At 43.7% G+C, this 17,448-nt stretch overlaps 1 protein-coding gene across 1 annotated transcript in view; it reads left to right on the top strand.

Annotated features, from left to right (window-relative positions):
• The window catches only part of HSCB (HscB mitochondrial iron-sulfur cluster cochaperone), a 170,599-nt gene extending 153,617 nt beyond the window's left edge, over positions 1 to 16,982 (top strand). Inside the window, exons 5-6 of the mRNA XM_069619358.1 lie at positions 11,491 to 11,538; positions 16,762 to 16,982. Coding sequence (XP_069475459.1) covers positions 11,491 to 11,538; positions 16,762 to 16,853 — 140 coding nt within the window. The 3' untranslated portion in view covers positions 16,854 to 16,982. The remainder of the gene's footprint in view (positions 1 to 11,490; positions 11,539 to 16,761) is intronic.
• The last annotated feature ends 466 nt before the right edge of the window (positions 16,983 to 17,448 follow it).

The following is a 17,448-nucleotide window of genomic DNA, read 5'->3' as shown; positions in this document are numbered from 1 at the left end:
TCATGGGTCGGATGACCGAGAAGGTGGGTGGTAGTGCTGGAGTTGTCTTGGCCTGAGGGGTAGAGAGGGTGAGCTGGGAGGAAAGGAGACAGTGACCACTCCAGGAGAGAGGAGTGGTGAGAAGGATAGAAAGGGGAAGGTCTGAGGAGATCAGAGCATCCAGAGTATGCCCTGCAGAGTGAGTCGGCCCAGAGGGAAGAATAGAGAGTGAGAGAGGGCGCAGAGGTCACGAAAGAGTCCAGAGGAAGGACAGATAGCATCCAGGTGGATGTTGAAGTCTTCAAGAAGGAGGAGTTGCGTGGTCGAGACCAGGAAGAAAGAGGAGAGGTCGGCCCACTCGGAGAGAAAATAGGAGATCTGACCAGGTGGCCGATAGATAATAGCCACAGTAAGGGAATGGCTAAGAGAGAGAGAGAGAGAGCCTGCAGACGAGGCATGTGAAAGAGGAGTAGGCCTGCGTATGAATGACAGAGGCAGGAATCCACTCGGGGAAGATGAGGGCTACACCCCATCCGGAAGGGTTGGGCCTGGGCGCTGAGGATCTTGTAGCCCTCAGGGAGGAGAGTGTCAAAGCTCGTGACAGAGCTGGCCGTGAACCATGTCTCGGTGAGACCGAGGACCTTGCGGTGAAGTTCCTCCAGGAGGCGTCCGATATTGGAGGAGTGTTTGACAGCTGAGCGAGAGTTTAGAGTGGCAATAATGAGAAGGTTGCCATCCTTGAAAGACTTCCGGGGAGGGGTACAAATCAGAGGTACGCCCAGCTGAGGTATAGAAGAAGCCAGAGGGGGGCAGAAAAGGAAGGGGAGAGGGCAAGGTAGCCATGGGGGAGACAGCAGGGGGAGGCAAGGAAGCCATGGAGGAAATGAGGGGACAGCAGGAGAAGAAAGGAAATTGATGAAGCGTAGGAAGCGTCTATTGAAGAGAAGGTTGGCCTGAGGGCCTTGGACTAAGACGGTGCGATTCACAAAAACAGGGGGATTTTAATTGCGTAATGGATGCCTCGATGGATACAACTCTTCCTTGCAACCCTCAATGATAGCAAACACAGACGAGCACTGGCACTCTTCCTTAGAGAGCTACACCTCATAGAAACGTGGCACTTTTTCCACCCGCAAGACCGATCATACACGCACAATTCTGCTGCACAAAGAGGCTTCTCACATATAGATAGGATCCTGGTTTCTGGCACATTTATCCCCCAAGTTACAGGCTTAGAGATTGGGGTACAGTATCTGACAGATCATGCACCGGTTACACCCCAGGCAGAACCATTGATGCTTTTCTCAAAGAGTTGTTCTGGGTGATTGAGATCCAATATCTGTAAATAGGTGCTGGACAGTGGTTTCTTAGTATCCAATGAGTATCAATTTCCACACACGTTAGGTGTTTGCAACACTTGTTGATTTATTTTTTCCTTCAACAAAGGTTTTTTTCCAAACATGTGATTTCACTCTTGTGACAAGCATATTCTTTGTTTAATCTTTACATGTGTTAGAGAATGTGATATACTTCTATTCCATTAGTGCCGACACATGTTTCAACCTATGAGGTCTTTCTCAAGGCTGCATATTAGTGACATGAGTGAAAAGGTGCAAAGTGAGTGTTGATAGAGAAACATTCATTGTTATTAAATCATACTGAATAGTTGGTTGCCAGCATTTTACGGTGACACCGTAGTTGGCATGTTCATAAACAGTGTTCAAAGTCCCCTGACATTTGTCCGGTCTGATATATTCACATATTAGCAGTACAATTGCGTGTATGGCAAATAGCCAAATCGGTTAAGTTACAGTTGTATTATACAGTTGTCAGTCAATTATAGTCATATTCATTGAGATTGTACCAGGGGTTCATCATAGAATGCCGTGGGGAAAAAGGTATTTGGGGAGGTAAAAGAGAAAGCGTTTTTTTTTTTAATATAGGAATTAAGTAAGCTCATGATATCAGTTGTATGAAGCTTACCAATTGCAGTGTTCACATGTTCCCGGATGGTTGGAATTGCATCTCCTATAGTCAGATGCAATTCCAACCATCCGGGAACACATTAACCCTGCGATTGGTAAGCTTCACACAACTGATATCATGAGGTTACTTAATTTCTATATAAACGGACAGTGGAACTAAAGAAAATCTTTCTCTCTCTTCTACCTCCCCAAATATCTTTTTCCCCCCGGCATTCTATGATTAACCCCTGGTGCAATCTCAATTATATGAATATGACTAAAATTGACTGACAATTGTATAATAGAACTGTAATTAACCGATTCGGCTATTTGCCATACACGCAATTGTACTGCTAATATGTGAATATATCGCACCGGACAAATGTCACGGGACCATGAACACTGTTTATGAACATGTCAACTATGGTCTCACCGTCAAATGCTGACAACTGTTGGCTATGATTTAATAACAATGAATGTTTCTCTATCACCACTCACTTTGCACCTTTTCACTCATGTCACTAATATGCAGCCTTGAGAAAGACCTCATAGGCTGAAACATGTGTTGGCACTAATGGAATAGAAGTATATTGCATACTCTGTAACACATGTAAAGATTAAGCAACGAATATGCATGTCACGAGTGACATCACATGTTTGGAAAAAACTTGTTGAAGGAAAATTAAATCAACAAGTGTTGCAAACAACGTGTGTTGAAATTGATACTCATTGGATACGAAGGAACCACTGTCCAACGCCTATTTACAGATATTGGATCTCAATCACCCAGAACAACTTTTACAAACACTGGGACCTTTGGAGCTTTGTCCCACTGGGATCCACCTGAAAGGCAGCAGGCAACGCAAAGAGGAAAACAACGCAGACACTAGTGCAAGACCCATAGTTCCCAACAAGCTCTCAAATCACTTTAGCTATTCCCGAAGACCCAAAGACCATGGCAGCTGAATTAATTAATACGAAGGGACCTAGCGCTGAGAGCATACATGGAAGCAACCGTAAAAAAATATTTTAAGGATAATGACACACCAGGGATGCGCTGGTGCACTGTCCGGGATGCCAGCAAAGCTGTAATGTGAGGGGAATTTATTGCCCAAACTACACACTTCTTGAGGGAGAGGGAGATTGTGAAGATGGGGTTCCAACGGGAGGGAGAGGGAGATTGTGAAGGTGGGGTTGGAACGGGAGGTGAAAGAAGCGGAGTAGCAGCACAAAAATAAGGGGTCTCGGCGGGCGCTAATGAAGGCAAGGGCGAAGCTAGAATCACATCTCGCGGATAGATCAGCACAACTCTTTATTCAGATGAAACAAACATATTATATAAAAGGGGACAAGGCCAACCATTTCTTGGTAGCGAAACTAAGGAAACAAAGGGCTAAAACCTATCTAACCCAATTGAAAAACTCGGCAGGGGAACTTAAGAGGGGAAACGGAGAAAGCAGAGATTATGCAGACATTCTTCTTGTAGAATCTCAAAAAGAAAGGCAAGTTGAGGCAGGCCTTCATGGGAGGCTTGGAATTGCCTCGGACCTTGGAGGATGATAGATTACTATTGGAAGCCACAATAACCGAAGAGGAGGTGGAATCGGGCTATAGGATCGATGGCGGGTAACAAGACCCCGGGGCCTGATGGGTTTGGGAATCCGGAATATAGTAGCCAAATTGTTTAATCTGATATGAGACACGGGGGTAGTCATTGTGGATATGGGACACTAAACTACTGTCTTAGTACTGAAACCAGGAAAAAATCTGACAATGTGCTAGCTATCACCCTATTTCTTATACCATACGGACGTTAAGCTTTAGGCGAAGATTCTGGCTCAGAGTCTAATGGGGGTACTGCCGGGGATCATACACCCCGATCAAGTCGGTTTTATTATGACGACACACTCAGAAATATGCAGAGAGTGGTAAACGTAGCAATTTGGGGACAGAGGTCTGGATAAAAGATGTCCATGCCTGCATTAGAGGCCACCAAAGCCTTCGATAGTTTTGACTGGACCTTCTTAAAGTTAACATTAGAAAAGTTTGGATGCGGGCTGACTTTTACCCTTATGGTCTCCGGATCCAAACCACAGGGTTGCAGGTAAACCTCCAATAGTCATACGCAATCCCAATAAGACTGGGCACTAGTCAGGGTTGCCCATTATCCCCATTGATATTTTCTATGGCCTTGGAGCCATGGGCACAGGTGGTCAGGGCAGATCCTGAGATACAGGGGGTTATGACCAAAGAGGGCACACATAACATTGCATTATATGCAGATAATGTATTATTATTCCTTCAGAATACAGCAAACTCACTTCCAAGGGTGATGTCCATCCTAGATAAATTTGCAGAAGCTTCTGGGTTTCACATCAACTACACTAAGTCAAAAGCGCTTAATGTCACGGAAGACCACAAACAAGTGACTGAATGGAGTAAGAACTATCACTTGGGAACAGGAAGCAATAAAATATTTGAGGGTGAAATTGACGCCCCCACATGTTTGTTTGTTTTATTTGTAATGCGCACCAGACCCGAAGGTATCGGGGCGCGGGAACAAGAATACTTTAGGCTTACAAGTTGCTCATAGTTAACATGGGTTACAAAGGCAAAAATGCAGATTAGTACGAATACATCAGGTAATACATATGCATTACAAATGAATATTCAATACAATAGGTAGTCGAAGTGCAGTGCAGGGGCAGGTCGCACACGAAGGTCAAAAAGTCAAATTTATTTGCTAGGTCAACTAGCTTGTGTGGCTGGGCTATTGGTCATTTTCTTTGAGCCACTTAATCACATTTGTTCTAAAATGTGGGTATGATTGGTCCGTCCTTAATGAGGGTGGGAGGGAGTTCCATAACTGAGCAGCTTTGACGGGGAAGGTGTTTCCTCCAGTTGTGGTCATTTTGAACAGGGGAACTGATAGGCAGTTTGTATAGGCAGCCCTCGTGGGTCTAGATGTAACTCTTCTTTTAAATCTGTCTGTTAGGTAGCTTGGTGCTAAGTTGTTGAGACACTTGAAAGTTAGAGAAGCAGTTTTTAATTTGATTTTGTTGACTGCGGAAAGCCAGATTGTCTTCTAGTCGATGATATATGAGCTCTCTTGGAGATTCCTAGTGCTGCTCTTAAGGCATTGTTTTGCAGTATTTGGATTTTTTGCATGATGTATTTATTAGACCTCAAATAAGAGGGTGTTGCAATAATCCAGTTTGGACAACACAAGTGCTCTTGCCAACGTTGTGCAACTATTTGTAGAGAGGTAAGGTCTAGCTGATCTGATTAATTTACAAGTATAGGCTGTGGAGGATGCCATAGAGTTTACTTGCGTAGCCAAGTTGAGACAGGAGTCGGGGTAAAAACCTAGTGTTTTTGTTACGCTCACCTGGCTCCCACAGAGGCGTCGATCGGAACTGGACAGCTGCGGTCTCAACCAATGTGACGCGTAGGGCCGAGTTGACGGACTGGACTGGCCCACCTAGCTTCGTTTGCTTGGCCCGTAGGGATATTCTTCTGCAAATGGAGAAAGAGAATTAACCACCCGTGGAGTTGAGCGTAAATCCCCCAACCCCCACTGTTCTCCCCACAGATCACCTTTGATGTCTCCTCTTATAGTCTCACCTGATGGTTCGAAAAGATGAGCTCTCCATCCTGCATTGAGCGCAGGGGCGCATTGATAACCAGTTGCTTCACTGGCTCGAAGGAATTGGTGAGTTCCAGAACAAGGTTGACTCTGAGATTCCCGGCAAGACGCCGTAAGTATAAAGTTCGTAAGAGTTCAAATGCCTGATTTTCACTCTTGTCCGATTCCTTGCAGGTTGCAGCTTGACCCTAATGAAGAGTTCCTCGTGGCAACCGGTAGAATTCTGGTAAGGATTTGTATTTTCCAACACAGTTCAATAAAATAATGTCAATATGTAACCTGTTGCTTTCTTCCTTTTTCAGGCGCTGAGAGAAAGTATGAAGTCTTGGGGAATAAAACCTTGGCGGTAAAATCAGGTAAGTCTATTGTGGTGAGGAGGGTTCCCCTTGTTAGTCCCTTTGTTTCACCTTGCTGTCCTCTTGTTTACCCTTAGGGGCCGAGGTTCGGCGAAGATGCAGTGGAAGCTGCGCCGACCCGTGAAGAGGAATAGTACCCCTGGTGGTAAAATCAGGTAAGTCTATGGGGGGGTTAACTAATAATCCTCTGTGTATTCCCTTGGCTCACCTTGCTGTTCTTGTCTTCTCCTTAGGTGCCGGAGTGCGGCGGGAACATGCAGGAGGATGCGGTGGAATGTGAAGATGCTGCGAAGGCCGGTGAGTTCAGCGCGGCGCTGCAGCAGGCGAGGCGACGCGCATAAATAGCTTCTTTCTTCCAGCTCGAAGGCGCGATGGATCGGGAATTCAGGTAAGGATCAAAGGTATTGCTCTTGTTCTAACCTTTTCTTTTTCTCCTTCTTTCTCCCTTTTTCTAGGAGCTCCAAACTGGAGGCGGGCGTGGCAGAAGGCTGGATGCAGACTTGCAGGCACGGTGAGCATTACGCTGCTGGATGCAGAATAACGCGAAGCGTGTGCTGCTCTTCGGGCGTGGTTTAAATAGCCTCCAAAGTAGTCCCAGGTAAGTATTCCTCCCCAGCCCCTCCTGAGTAAAAAATAGTCCCCAAGTAAAGTAGTCCCTTCCAAGCCTCTATTAGCTTGGAGCTCTTGCAGCATGGTCTGCATCAGGTAAGTTTTAATCTATCAGCCTGGTGCCTATGGCGCCAGGACTGACTCTCCATATGAGCCTGGCGCCATAGGCACCAGGACTGGACCCAAATAGCCCCTAGCAGGGGTTGTTGGGCTTGCTTGGGATAACTTGATGACTGCTTCCGGGGTTGCTGGACTTGGTCTGGGTCCCCGGGGGTAGGCATCATGACAGTTTTTACCTCCTTGGCAACTTTAATTGTATGGCCATCTATGACAAAAGTTGTGTAATCTTGGCTAAGTTTCCTGATGTTGAGTGTAGTCCCCAGAATGAGTTCCGTTTTGTCATCATTCAGGCATAGACCATGACGTGCCACCCATGCCTGGATGATGAGATATATCTTATTCACCAAGGCCAAATCCTGTTTGTAATCCCCAGAAAGTGGGATGAGAATCTGGGTGTCATCTGCATAGTTAGTGTAGGTGACACCTAGAAGGTCCAAATCATCAAACAGGGGCTTAGTAAAAATTGTTATACATAGTAGGGGAGGCCCATGATCCTTGTGGTACACCACACTTAATAGGAGCGGGGTCTGCAGCCGCTGAGGTGGAGAAGACCATCATGGTTCAAGAAGGATGTGATCCATGCTATAGTCTGGAGTGAGAAATGTGCTTCAGACTCTAGGTGGTTGCAGAGCGCTTTGTGATCCACCAGGTCGAAAGCTGCAGAGAGATCCAGAAGGAGAAGCAGGGCGTTTTTCCTTGGTCTCTCAGCTCGCCGACCCGTGTCTTAAGATCAATGAGTGCCTTTCGGTTCCGTGCTGTGGTCGGAAGCCTGATTGCCGCGAGCCTAGGAGTTGGTGCAGTTCCTAGAATTTTTGGATCTGTAAGTAGGCCACTCTATCTAAAATCTTTAGTAAAAATAGCACCGTGGTGATGGGCCTATAGTTTGTGGGTATGGCCAGGTCTAGAGATTGCTTCTTGAGGAAGGGGTGGACCCAAGATTGTTTAGGATTACTTGGTATAATACCTGATGAGAATGAGGAGTTGATGCGTTTTGAGATAAATGGTGATAGGTCTCTAGCAGCATCTTTTATTATTTGTGCGGGGAGTTATCGCCTCGACAGTTTGATGGTTTAAGTGATAGGATTATTTTTTCAACCTCCAGTATGGACACTTTGGTGAAGTTGAATCTTAGTTCAGGTTTGACCGTAGTGCAAGGTGTTAGTTTGGGTGGTTGTGGGAGGTAAGTACAGGCTAATGTCCCAAAGCTGCTGAAAGCCTTATCGGATTATTTTAGGAAGTGGGACATGCAGGAACTTTCATGGTTTGCTCGTATAGCAGCCATAAATATGACCCTAATGCCTAAATGTAGCTCTCTCCCAGTCCGGATTCCAACCCAGCCGATTAAAACGTTACAGATGAAGATTCTACACTTCATTTGGGGAAGAAGGAAACCTAGAGTACCCCGAAGGGTCTTGTTTTGATCCCCCCCGCACTGGGGAGGCTAGATGTCCCAGAGATGATGCGTTATTTAGTAGTAACGCAGGTGGCCCTTATGAAGCAATGGGTACCACAGGAAGGCTCAATTGGGTGGAGCGATCTAGAACAAGGGGCTACCAAAATCCCTTTGGAAAGCCTGGGCTTCTTGAGACAATTGTTCAGGGGAGCCGGTGGCCACCTGTTAGACATAACAAAGACCACACTCTTTTACTGGGATAGTGCTGCGGGGCAAGCAATTGGAACTGGAGTGGGGCCCGTTTACACCGCTGAGCGGAAACGCTGTCTTTACTCCGAGGAGACAGCCACATTTTTGGACACATTGGGAGGGACAAACAACACTGACACTTTGGGACTTCTATCAGGTTGGTGACACATGAAAAGTTGAAGAGTATAAAATGAAATTCCATGTCCCAGAACAAGAACAATTTCATTATTTCCAAATCGGGCACTGGGTCTCGAATAGAGTGATTAAGGAAGCGGCCAACAGACCACCGGTAGGAAATGAACTCACGCTAAGAGAGGGGGTGTAAAAAAAAAAAAAGGGTTGTGGTCGCGAGACTATATCGACTGCTGGATAGCGCCGTTCCAGGGGACATCTTGGCATATATCACAAAATGGCAACAGGATCTGTTCTCAGTAATGGAAGAGATGTGGAGTCAGATTTGGCACTCCATGCTTAAAAGCTCCAAATGTGTGGCCATCAAAGAATCTGCGTATAAGGTATGCTTCAGGTGGTATGTGACACCACACCATAATCCTCCCCGAATATTCGCCTTTATGCTGGCAGAAATGTGGGTAGGTGGGGAATGTGTGGTGGTCCTGTTCAAAGGCAAGCATCTTTTGGAAAGAAATACTGAGTCATATTAAGGACATAATGAATATTCAACTACCTCTCAATCCAGCAGTGATATTATTGGGCGCAACAGTGGAAGCTATATATCACGCCAGTGGAACCCGTGCTGCTCTCATCACCCACCTGCTTACTGTGGCAAGGATCACACTAGGCCACGGTTGGAAAACTGAACAGGGTCCATTTGTGGCCATTTGGTGAGTAAGACTGTGGGGTATTATGGCAGTGGAGAAAGTGACTCCTTTGGCTAATGGTACATATCACAAGTTTATGGCAACCTGGCTCCCATTTCATGAATTTGTGACCGATAAAGAACAGAATTACTTTAGGCCCACTCTGCTTTGTAACTATTCAGTACCCTAGGGGGGGGGGGGACCTGTGGGAAATGACATTGGCCCTAAAAGATTTAAGATAAAAGCAGACACAACTGGACAATAAATAACAAGGGGAGGAACCCTAAAATGCCACCTCAGTTTACAAAGGTTTGGAGGGTGGGTGGAGGAGGGCAGAATTGGAGATTTGGTTGTTTAAAAGTTAAAATGCTGTGAACATGGATGACCATATGTTGGGAAGGGGTGGGGGGCTATGGGCAAATGAACATAATTTGAATTAATTACCATATGCTTCCAATGCACTATGGCTGTTCACATTGCTACTTAATAAACTTTATTAAGTTTATTTTTTTTAAAAAAGGGCTTGATCTGCTGCCACGTGACTTTTTGCACAGTTCACTTGTGAGGCCTTTGAGAGACCAAATGATTGTCTTATCTGTTTGCTTATCTTACTTCATTTCGTCCCTTCAAGAAAGATTTCTATTCAGCAAGGCAGCTTGTTGTTGACAAATACTTATAAATGTGGCATTGCATTGAGAATTTCCACGAATGCAAATGTTTTACTTTTGCTTAATGAAACTCATTTACTTTATTTTGTTGTCAGTAATTGTGTGTTGTGTTGTGAAACCTTTGTTCTGTGGCTTTTGGTGATCTTGCCATTTTCCCTTCCAAGATCGGTTTTTGATTACAATCACTTCTGCCGGGACAAGACAGGCAGAGGCCTCGCAGTCATCCTGAATACCTCATGGCCATGCACTAGACTTGATGCCAGCAACATTGGCTCCTTCAAAGTCCTCTCCTGCCCGCTCTCCCAGACGGACACAGTCACCCTCTAGCTCATCTACAGACCACCCGAACCCAACAGAGCCTTCATCAGAGACTTCACTGAGCTGATCACCACCATGTCCCTCACGCATGCCAACGACATCCTCCTAGGCGACTTCAACCTCCCAGGCAACAAGGCCACCAAACCATATGCAATAGAATGTCTCTTTAGTCAGGGGAGGGTGTGACAGAGAAGTTTTAATTAAACTCAAAGGTATTATATTTGGTTATGCTTCTACAGCATTTGCCTGGATTTAAATTCACAGAAAAGATTTATTTATTTTTTATTTATTTTTTAGATAGTGACTTTTCTTAATATAATAATTTACCTGTGAACTATTTTCCTTACATATATTTCCTTCCTTTGATATCTCACGGTCAGAATTCCTCCTCTGTTCAGGTTAGATTGCCTGTGTGACTACAATTAACATTTGTCTGATCTTGTCCAGGAGTTGCCAACACAAGTTTTCTAAATTTTCCTTTGTTCCTACATTTTGAGGAATCTGCTTCTGGCTGATTTACTCTTCAGACTCCTCAGACTTCATTGAGCATCTCATAGTTGCAACGTTGTTGCTCCATAAATTATGGTATTTCATGTAATGCGTTGGGACTTCGATTCCAATTCCCATAATGCTGTATTTTATTAACTATCTTTTCCTCCCTTACAAAAATAGTGCTTTTATGATCCAGTCTTCAGAATATACATTTTTTTTGGTTATTTATAGCTTATTTCTGATTCACCCAGCACTTTCTGCCTTAGATCCCAATTGCCATAATGGATGCAGTCGCATATGCTCATCTCCACTCTCTTTCATATGAGGATTTAAGACTTTATCTTCAATTCCCCAGATGGTGTTTTTGCCGTGTGTGCAATTTCCTTCTCAACGCCTCCAATTTACAGACGGCGATGTTGTGTTATACATGATCTTTGTCATTCACAAACACTTTGGGACTATTTCTCAAATTCCCAGGATACAGTGTTGCCTTTGTATCTGCAATCACTTTCTCGTTGTCAAAACAATGTGGGACTCTAACTCCTAGAATGCATCATTGTTTTTTTTACTTAACATTTTTCTCATTCACTGAATGCTTTGAGGCTCCGCTTTCTGAAGGCAGAATTGTCTTCCTTCACTTGTTTCCTTATACCTTAAATTAGACACTCAAAAGAAAGTGATGGAGCAGGTACTTCGCTATTCACTTTTAGGAGCTGAGCTGTGGAAGCAGAGAGGTGGTGACCAGCAATACTGGGCTTCTCTCCACAAAGTTGATCACTAGTTAAAAGGGGAATGTTCAAACATCTTAAAGTATTTATGTTTTTCAAAATGTTCTAATATATTAAAATTGGTAATTAAAACTATGCTTCTTTTTGCAGCCAAGTATGAAGAATTGACAGAGGATGTGAGCAAAGCTTTTGAAAAAGGTGCTGATTATTTTCCTTACTGGTTTTTGTTGTCATCCTATTGATAAGCGGTTTGAAGTGCGACTGATGGTCTGTGTGTAGCAACTTATGTCAGCAAAAGCATAATCCTTCTGCAATAGAAGACCAAAGCAATGACTCACTGTCCCGAGTCAAGTATCGTTCTTTGCAATCCGTCCTGAACTACGTGTTGAGCTCATGTTGTCATAACTCCTAATATTTTTAGCGCATCTCATTTTGCATTTATGTATAAATGGAGGATCCCGAGTACAATGCAGTATTAAATTAGTCTACAAGCCAGAACCGATTGACTAATTCACACGGAAAATGGGGCAACTTTAGAACTCTGGAAACGGTCCCATTTTTTGTACTCTTTTGAGGACATAAGTCTCCTGCTCGTAGTCATTGGTCGACACAGCCTGCAGCTGGTTATGCATAATTTGCATCACTTTTTTGTGGAACCTGCTTTGTGGAGCAGTAAGTCTTTAAGGTTTGTTTACTTTGAGCTTCAATTTAAGATGAATGAAGTGAGCGAAGAATAGGAGAACTGGGTAAAAGATGTTTTGTGATTTTTAACTGCATTGTTTATTTAGAACTTTGTAAAATGCCACATACATGTGAAATATTTCAGATGATAAATTGGGAGTAGGAGAAGAGGGGAGGATTAAGCGGGTGGGGATAGAGGGTCACTGTTGCTCCGTGAGGGCAGAACACATGGATTCTTGTGACCGAGATGCAACAATTTTCACAAGATTATTATTGTGTAATAGAATTATGACAATATACCGTTTTGAATGAGTGAAGCTTTGCCTAGCTCACAAAATGCTCTAAATAAGAGGTCCCGGTGGCTATTGGGAGGTGGACACTGTCTACAGGAACCATGTGCATTGCAGCTGGGGATAGGCTGGTGAGCTACCAGAAGCTTGTCGGAAAGAAGTATTTTCAGATTGTTTTTAAAATGTGATGCTTCAGGTTCTCTGGAGGAGTGTTCCAGAGCTCTGCACCCTGGACCACCATCGTTTTCGATCTGGCTTTTTTTTGTATTTTTTTTTTTTTTAAAATGAATAGTGGTTCTCAAGGGTATCTCTCTGCAGGTATCATTTAGGAATATATTAGTTGAATTTTCGAGTTATTCAGGACCCTGTGCCCACTCTATAGGTAGCCAGTGATTGGTTGTTCCTTTTAAGTGCTAGGATGAGGCAGGCTACTTGATGTTGTATGGATTTCATTTTGATTTCTTTCCTGGGTGCACCTTGGTGCATGCTGTTGCAATAGTCTATTTTGAAAGTGACTAATGATTGTGCCCTTGTGTTGGATATCTAGTACAAGCACCATATATCAGACAATGTATGGTTGGAGATGACAATAATTGTTCAAGGCTGCAGTTCAAGGAATGGAAGGTGGATTTTGGACGGATTGTATGCCCACATTGGGTGCTTTGGTGATGGATTTTGCAGAGAGGACCAGTCCAGCTTGCCAAATTATTTGTATGGCAAAGGCAGTGGTGTGAGCTAGGTTCTTTGAACTGCAAGGACTCTGTTCTAGGATTGCCGTTTGTAGATTTTGAACAGTTTCCTGGGTTTGTTGGAGCCTGAATTATTAAATAAATGATGGGTCCTGAGTGGAAACATATTTTTTGAAAAACAAAAAGGTATATTTAGAAAGATCGTTCCGAGACCACACAGAGCGTTCTTTCTAAATCGACCAGTCACACCCCTTGCCACACACAAGTGCGCAGAGGCTGACAGGCTGGCAGCCAGAAAACATATGTTGCGGGTATCCCAGATAAGTGTTACATTTGTGAGTGTCTGTGTGGGGGTTGAGAGGGAATGATTTTAGTGGGAAAGGGAGGGGGCTGATGGAGTGAAGGTGGGGTTTGGGACATGCACCTCCCCCTCCTGAACCCTGAATTAAAGGTAATCCTGCCAAGTGTGAGAGGGTGGGAGGGGCAGTGGATCGCCTAGCTGAGGAGTTCAAGGGGGGCGGGGGGGGGGCTGAGCATCGCCACCTCCCCCCCAGAAAATGTCATAATACCACAATTGAAGGCAGTACCAAATAGGCCAAAAATTAATCTCTCGTTTTTGTGGGCAGCCTTCAATATGCAGGATTATCACATAGAGCCAATGAATGAGGTTATGATGGCTTTTTTTCTTTGGATGATTAGTTTGTATCCCCTAAAATGCCTAATGCAGTTGATTTGGCGAAAGTGACAGATGAACACTGCATAAAGTCTTTCCAGCTTGCGACCTTCTTTAAAAGTGCCAGTTCTTAATCAAACCATTTGTTGTCAGCTTAGATAGGCTTTTTTAGTGAGTTTTGACAGTGGGTCCAAGGAGAAGGATCTGGAGCATTCTGACCGGTCTATGACCTCTTGGCTATTCTACATTTACACCCCAGCTGCTCCCTAAATCCCATAGTTAATCTCCACACTTACCCTGTACCTCTAAACTCCATAGCTGAAAGCAGATCATAAGCACCAAGGTGTACATGCACACTATATCCCTTACAGAAGGTTATGCCTTCACTCCTGCCGACCTCCGAGGTCTCCGCAACAGTAAAGCTTCCTCCTTCAACATGACCGCTCCTCCCTGCAAAGATTCTTAAAGGAGGAAAGCTACGGCATCAGTTTGATTTTAATCAAGTAAGCCACAGTTCTGAAGAGTCTGCTTCTGGAACCTCCCTACCAAAACCTGTGGCTCAAAAGACGTGCACCAGAAAAAAAAGACGCATAACATATACAGAAAAGATGCATATGGCCTGATAGATTGCCCTTCAGAGGCCAAACCAGACGCCAGAGCAAGCAAGGTCCAGCCCCCCTGCTCCCCGTATTTTTTCAGCACTCTCACCAGACAAAGTTGAACTATTCCACGGGAAAACATTAGGGAAAAAACAAGAGTGAGATACTGACAATGATCAGGCTAGAATCAAGAAGCAGAAAAGTACAAAAAGGGGAGACTCAAAAGTAGACAGGGGGTGTTAGCATTATCTGTAAATGAGCCTATACAATCCAAGAAATGGGTGTGAGGAAGCCTTTGGATAGGGGGAGATACTAGCCGAGACAAGGTAGGCATCACACACGGTCCTTGTGCCTAATTAATTTATGTATCCCCAATTTCGTCTGAGAGTTTGCTTAATGATGCAAAGTAGAAGTCGCAAGAAACAAATGGAGATTACTATTACTGTGTTGGATACATAACATTAAAACAAAGGAAAGCTGTGACAACAATTAACATAAGTTGTCTTCGAAAGAGGCGGATGGTTATCGTGATAGAAACACAAAGGGAGCAAATAATTATTTATTTAGGGGTTGATTTGAGTAAATGAACATCTGTGTTCTTGCATTTAAACTCCCCCACCCCCTGCAGAATCCACATCATTGAAGTGCTAGGCTAGGTCTGACCGAGCCTCCAGTGATGCTGAAAAGAATTAAAATTGTTCAAGCACTCCAGAGACTGAACCCCAGAAAAGGACTTGGTAGCAGTAATGCATGGTCTTTCAATGTGTACCGCATGCCAAATCAAATACCCTTGCTGTTAGACGAGGTTATCACATCTTCCAGGAGTACACAATTACATTTCCCCCCTCAATGCAATTGAAGAAGCCTTTGCTCACCCAAGATGCTTGTACAGATGAGTGTATTACGTTGTCGTCCTCCATCACTGTGTTAAAGGCCCCTGACAGAAAACCAACCATGTTCATGTTGTTGGTACTTATGGAGTGAACGTTTTTGTAAAAAAAGAAAACAAAATCGACTTGCAAAGATCACTTGTAGACCGCTCCGAGCAGTGTTTCCAAATCAAACTGCCAGTCCTTGCTACACACATGTGTGCACAGGGGCCGACAGCCGCGTCTGGACCAAAAGAGCGCAGATGTGGGTGCCCAAGTGTTTTTGGTGTGCGAGTGAGTGAGTGCGGGGAAGGAGGGAGGAATGTTTGTGGTGTGTGGAAGGGAGCAGGTAAACGTGATTGTGTATGCATGTTTCTGTGTCTGGGTCAGTGTATCTGGGGTGTGGGTTGCCAAGGGGATGACTTCGGTACGCTTTGGCTTCCAGTACCGTGCTATTTCCGCTTTTAAAAGTTGCACACAAAACGGCTGAAATAAATCTGTCTTTTAGATGTGCGCCCTTTGTAAAGCAGAAATCTCACATACAACCTGTTGGTTCGTTGGAACAGAAGGAAAGACCATGAAGGCACACATTCGGTGGGCAGAATCATCTCTGAACTCAAATTCTTTTATTATATCGTTTCCTCTCTGAATTCCCTTTCTTTGCTCGCTGAATGTTTTACCCTTTTTCTACGAGTTAGAAGAGAGCAGCAGCATGCAAATCAAGAAATTCGAATGGTGAGAAAACGTTCACACCCCCTCAACATTTTTAAAATGTACATTTTATCATTTTTATTTCGGAGCATAGGTTAGCTGGCCAAATACTAAATAAATTGCACAAAATGTCTAGCAACTTCAAAAGCTACCTGCAAAACGTTGAATGCTGTGTGGCCCCAATATGGATAAAATTGAATGTGGCCAAGACTATCCAACTCTCCACCCCTGTTTAACAATGTTCAGAATCATGCCACAACTAAGTATCCGGCTAAATAGAGGTGTATCCCTCTTATTCCAGGGATAATCAGTTGTTGGTGCCATGCGCCACTGACATGGGCTTCTACGCTAATTCCACCCATAATTAAAGTTAAAAATCACTATGAATGTTCCCTGAGTAATCACTTAGCTAGGCTACGCATATTTAATGTATCGGAGAGTCCTAGACTAATCTTTAGTGGCAAAAGGGCCTAAATTGTGTAGCTTTAGCAGAATCGGGCAGATACTGCCCCATCGTCACCCATGTCAATAGGTCAGATGTCCTACCCATCCTGAAAACCCAACTCTTCACATCACCTCACATCCTTATTTAAGGCAGCAGACCTTGGTTCTCGCTTCACCAAAGGACAAATCGGTTTTCAGTGCGTGTGATCTATACAAGTATCTAACGCAGTTGAATGCAGTCTAGTGGACATACAAACCTAAAGGGAATGTATTTTCATTTACTAAGGGTATTCATTGTCGAGTAGAAAACATTTCACACGTTTCTTAATGTACCATTCTTAGAGATTAGTATGGTTGCTGTCATCCCTAACCTTTTCAGTTTTTAAGTAGCATAGTTATCTGTGTGGATAAATAATTGATTGTGTACTTATCGTTAGTTCATAATCTGTTTTTGCTTTGTTTTAGGTGATATCCAAGAGGCAACGTTACTTTTAACCAAGATGAAATATTTTTCAAATTTGCAGGAAAAAGTGAAGGCAAGAACAACGCCATCTTAAAGATTCATTACTTGCTAATGAACAAACTTTTCTGATTTCATCCCTCAAAATGAACACTTTTATATACAACACTGTTTTACGATGTTTGTACGTTTGCATTGTTAACATGCTATAAATTTATTACGACTTTGCAGTTGTATTGTCCTTTTGTTTTAGGAATTTTGAAGCATGAAAATTATGCAGTGTGCACCGTTTAAGTTTGTTTTATTTACTTCATTTATTCAGGTCCTCGTATCAATATACAGTCAGTCATTAAATGACATAAAACGCAACCTATTGCTTGTAGCTCCATCCGCATGTTCCCGTCCTCAACCACAAGTGCAGGTTGCGATATTTTGCACCACAACCCCACAGCAAATAGCTGTACTAACTTCATACAATTATACAGACCCCGTCTCTTACTACTGACTTTAACAAGGATATTACCCAGCAACGGAACGCACTGAAGTGTAGCAATACGACTACAGTAGTTCTTGGGGATTTCTATAGATGGTATGGAAACACAAAAGACAAGGGGGCAATTCACCTGGAAAAGACCTTAAATAACATCGATTTCAGGGTCATGGATTCCGATCCAAAGATGGAAAACGGAAAC

Source organism: Ambystoma mexicanum, chromosome 10 (genome assembly GCF_040938575.1).
Source record: "Ambystoma mexicanum isolate Mex_15411 chromosome 10, UKY_AmexF1_1, whole genome shotgun sequence".
In the NCBI taxonomy this organism is placed as follows: domain Eukaryota; kingdom Metazoa; phylum Chordata; class Amphibia; order Caudata; family Ambystomatidae; genus Ambystoma; species Ambystoma mexicanum.
Note: the sequence above shows the minus strand (reverse complement) of the source record. Positions and strands in the feature narration are given on the sequence as shown.